The 3,895-nt window shown below is 43.0% G+C and overlaps 1 protein-coding gene across 1 annotated transcript; it reads right to left on the bottom strand.

The window, feature by feature from the left end:
• Positions 1 to 456: 456 nt before the first annotated feature.
• bloc1s1 (biogenesis of lysosomal organelles complex-1, subunit 1) lies at positions 457 to 3,554 on the bottom strand. The gene is made up of 4 exons (XM_072665858.1): positions 3,386 to 3,554; positions 2,189 to 2,261; positions 1,135 to 1,267; positions 457 to 1,007 (listed from the first exon to the last, which is right to left on the bottom strand). The coding sequence occupies exons 1-4, from the start codon at positions 3,444 to 3,446 to the stop codon at positions 897 to 899; spliced, it is 378 nt and encodes a 125-aa protein (XP_072521959.1). The 5' UTR covers positions 3,447 to 3,554; the 3' UTR covers positions 457 to 896.
• Positions 3,555 to 3,895: the final 341 nt, after the last annotated feature.

Here is a 3,895-nt window from a genome sequence, read left to right as displayed (position 1 = left end):
ATACTGGCACTTACACACAGTATCAGTATCGGCAACAGAGAGCACCGAATGAATTGTGAATTTAAACACCAGTTAAAAGCTGTTTGGTGAAGCTGAGCCAAATTACGCTTCCATACCTGCACGGGTTTCTGCATTGTGGCAATTTGTATTTTTTTCAACTTCTCAAATGTGCAGATCCTCAACCAGTAAACGCTGTTCTTTCAATCTTATTAGATCTTATTTGGGCTAAAATCTAAAACAGTACAGCCAATAAAAAGTGGAGCTTCATAAATATTAGGATTTATAGCCGTCTATTGAGTATTTAGGTCAGATACTTGGAAATGTAAATCAGAAAACTAATCAGTGCCATCATTGATGACGGCACTGATTTAGTAAAACTACAAAAAAAAACTAAAAAAAAAACAGAGCCTGACACTCTGTAACGACTGTCCTACCACAAAGACTGTGAGAACAGCATCATAAAAACAGGGTTTATTACAGTGCAGAAGAAAAAAAAACAATAATTTACAACGTGAACCATTTCAGAGGTTCCCTAGTACCATAAAAACATGTGCTTTTGGTTGAACCTAAAACGCCCCAAGCATCGACTCCAGGCTTAAACAATAATTTCAACTGAAACTGAAAGAAACAAAAGGTTCCTCCTGTGTTTTTGGGGACTAATCAGAGAAGAAGCAGTCCATTACAAGCCTTCCTGGACATGCACTAAGCCCAGGCAACGCAAGGCAAGCACTGACTCATCACTGACAATCCTTCTTTAGTCTGGAGTTTTATTCTTGGTGTGCGAAACCAGTTGCAAATGTCCTCATGACCATTCCTCTACCGCTTGTAGACGGCATCATTGGTCTGCATGACTACAGACTAACCAGATCCATTCTGCTGCACGACTGAGGGTCACTCTAGGAAGAGGCAGCCTGAAGATGGCCTTTGTGCACGTACTCCAGAGCTGTGGCGATAGTCCTCATGTCCATCTCAATGCTGCGTGCCCAGTTCTCCACATCCCCAATTTCCTGGAGAAGCAAAGACAGAAGAGCATGGACATTTCTAGCATAGCCTTTGTGCGTCTACAGCCCTCAAGCCACATGTCACTGCTGAAAGAACATGCACAGCCCACCTTCTGGAACAAGGACAATGTACCTTTAAGGCCTGGTTGAAGCCTTCCACCATGGTGATCCACTGAGACGTCTGCTTGGCGAACTGGCCGGCCTGCACCTGCAAGGTCTTCACCTCGTGGTCCAGTTTGCGCTGATTGACGTAGGCCTGGGCAACTCTGTTGAAACACAGACAGACTGGGTCTCAATACAACGTTCACTTAGCAAAGGAGGTCTCAGAACTTCTCTTAATGAATTTTAACATGTGAAAAAATGTATGACCCCCCCCCTCCCTCAGCTGCAGATGATCAGAACATGGTTGGAGAGGATTATTCTGGAGGAGTCTGAGGTCTTATTTAAACCTCAGACGTTTAGTCTGGTCTGCTCTTGATGGTTAAAGTGAGTGGTGAAGAAGATCACCATCAGGACAGATCCATAAAGTTCTCTGAGGCCTTCAGAAAGAAGGCTGTAGATGCAGAGGAGTCTAGGAAGGAGCTTAAAAAGATCGCAGTTAGAAATCAGCTGCTCCACTGTCCACTAAATCATCTACAAGAGGAACAGCTGACCATGATGGCCAGGTCAGACCATCCTACCAAGTTCAGCCCAACAGCAGAACCACAAGATGAGTAAAGAAGTCTCCAACACTCCTAAAATCTCACCATGGTGGCAGATTGCTCTCACCACAGCTGATGTCAAAGTACAGCATCTACCATCAGGAAGAGGCCCAACATCTTCATGGGAGGTGAGCAAGGAGGAAAACCATCTGTCTGAAGGCCCACTGCTCCAGAGGTCCTGGTCTTAGTCCAGGTGTTCTCTGTGCAGTCTCTTTCTGATGGTAGATGAGCAAATAAATCCTAAATGTTGCAACAGGTGCGTTTGATTGCATCCCGTGTTTCCTTTTTAAGCCGATTTTATTTCACCACGCTGTTACTTCACAACAATCCCAGATTATGGCTCCCGTGGGCCGCACGTCACGTCGCGGCACGTCACATGCACAGCCTCATTCTTCAGGCTTTATGCTTCTATTTCTGTGCATCGGTTCAAAAATAGACTCTGGCGTTTAAAGAAAGTATCAAACTCTCTGGCGAGCAGGTTCTTACCCCACGTTGAGGTGGTCCACCAAGGCCTCTGTTAAACTTGTGGCTGCGGCTATGGCCTCACGGCGACGCCTCTCTGTGTTAAAGGGAGACAGGGTTAGTGCGGTTTGGCAACAAACACAGCGCATTTATCACATGTTCCTTACGTAGCTGGATTCACGGTAAGACTTGGACTAAACAAATCAGTAAAAAATACTGTAAGCAAACATTATTGAGCAGAATTTAAATATTTAACAGATTCTGATTCTTTGCAATAGAAATGCTCAGTCACAATTGTACAGAAATTGGATTGAGAAGTAGCTGAGCTAGCAGGTCCGGAAACGGCCAAATTTGATCCAAAAACTAAGAACACAACCAATAAACAGGCTGTAACTGAAATGGTAGTATTGCCAATAGAATAGGACTCTCTGGAGCAGACAGATGAAGTAAACATAAACCTATTGGCTCCATGCTGCCTAATGCCAGGCGTGGGCTAGTAGAGGGGTGTAAAGCCCCCCAGCATTGAGGAGCTGTGCTCTCTGGAAGGATGGATGGTGGAGCTCCGTCCAGTACTTTTGTGAGTTGGGGAGCTGGGGATGATACGGTGAGGTGATCGCGCAACATCCTGACCTCACTAACAAAGCTCTTGTCACTTAATGCAATCAAACTCTCACAGCAATGCTCCTCCAAAATCCAGCAGAAAGCCGCCTTCTTCCTCCCTGGACTGTAGAGAGAGTTACTCCAACATAAGCAAGACCAAGGCTTTCCTTAAAGGCATTACATTGATATCAGGACAAAAAACAATGAATGAGCAGGTGTCCCAATACTTTTGTCCATATACTGGGCGGGGCTAAACTGCTGTTTATACTGTATTACAGTCTGCGGATGTGACATCACAAGCTATATTAATAATAAGCTATATTTTAAAGCAATATTAATAAACAATATGCTCATTAAATCCACCTTATTCAGGGAAAGAAAGCTTATTATTTTACTTTTGTTTATTAATATAAAAGCTACATGAAGCTGCTCCAGCCATCATCACTCTACCGGCTGTTCTTGATGGATACAGCTGATTATTTCTGAAGGAATTTATTTAATACTTAATGTATTGATGTTTAATAATGATCCTGTGTGTTTATTTAAGGTAGAGTCGATTCCGTTGAGCTGTTAGCCTTCTAGCTAGCTGGCTAGCATTAATACTGTGCTCGCTAACTTTACCTTGGAGCTCTTTCCTTTCGCTTTGCTTCGCTTGGTGTTCCTTTAACAGCCGAGAAAGCATCTTCCTGCTCCTACAGCGAAGCGACCTGATGAAGAAAACACAGCTTTTTAAGGAAAGATAATAATAATAAGAGTAAGACTGGCGACTCGGTGGGCAGCGCTAACACTCATGTGACAGACGACGTTGTAAACATACGGGGAGCGCAGCTAGACAGCAGCTCTTCATAATAAAAGTCCCTGCCTTGCTATTGGGCAGCGTGCACTAAATAACACAAGAGAGATAAATACGTGTAATTAAACACGACAAAATATTCTAAATAGAAAAAATAATATTTACAAATGTTTTACTTATTTTTTTATTTTTTTTATATCCACTAGTGTGTCTGTATTAATCATGCATGTTCTACATTTACAGTTACAGCATTTGGTCTATGCTCTTATAAGATAAGATAAGATAAGATAGTCCTTTATTAGTCCCGCAGTGGGGAAATTCCCAGTGTAACAGCAGAA

The sequence above is a fragment of the Salminus brasiliensis genome, chromosome 21 (genome assembly GCF_030463535.1).
Source record: "Salminus brasiliensis chromosome 21, fSalBra1.hap2, whole genome shotgun sequence".
NCBI lineage: Eukaryota > Metazoa > Chordata > Actinopteri > Characiformes > Bryconidae > Salminus > Salminus brasiliensis.
Note: the sequence above shows the minus strand (reverse complement) of the source record. Positions and strands in the feature narration are given on the sequence as shown.

What these genes read in the sequence shown, in the direction of transcription:
- bloc1s1 (XM_072665858.1), bottom strand. Translation starts at nt 3,446, where the DNA reads ATGCTTTCTCGGCTGTTAAAGGAACACCAAGCGAAGCAAAGCGAAAGG. An exon ending in CGAAAGGAAAGAGCTCCAAG is followed by an intron (nt 2,262 to 3,385) that starts GTAAAGTTAGCG and finishes CCTTTAACACAG; the next exon opens with AGAGGCGTCGCCGTGAGGCC. An exon ending in GTGGACCACCTCAACGTGGG is followed by an intron (nt 1,268 to 2,188) that starts GTAAGAACCTGC and finishes GTGTTTCAACAG; the next exon opens with AGTTGCCCAGGCCTACGTCA.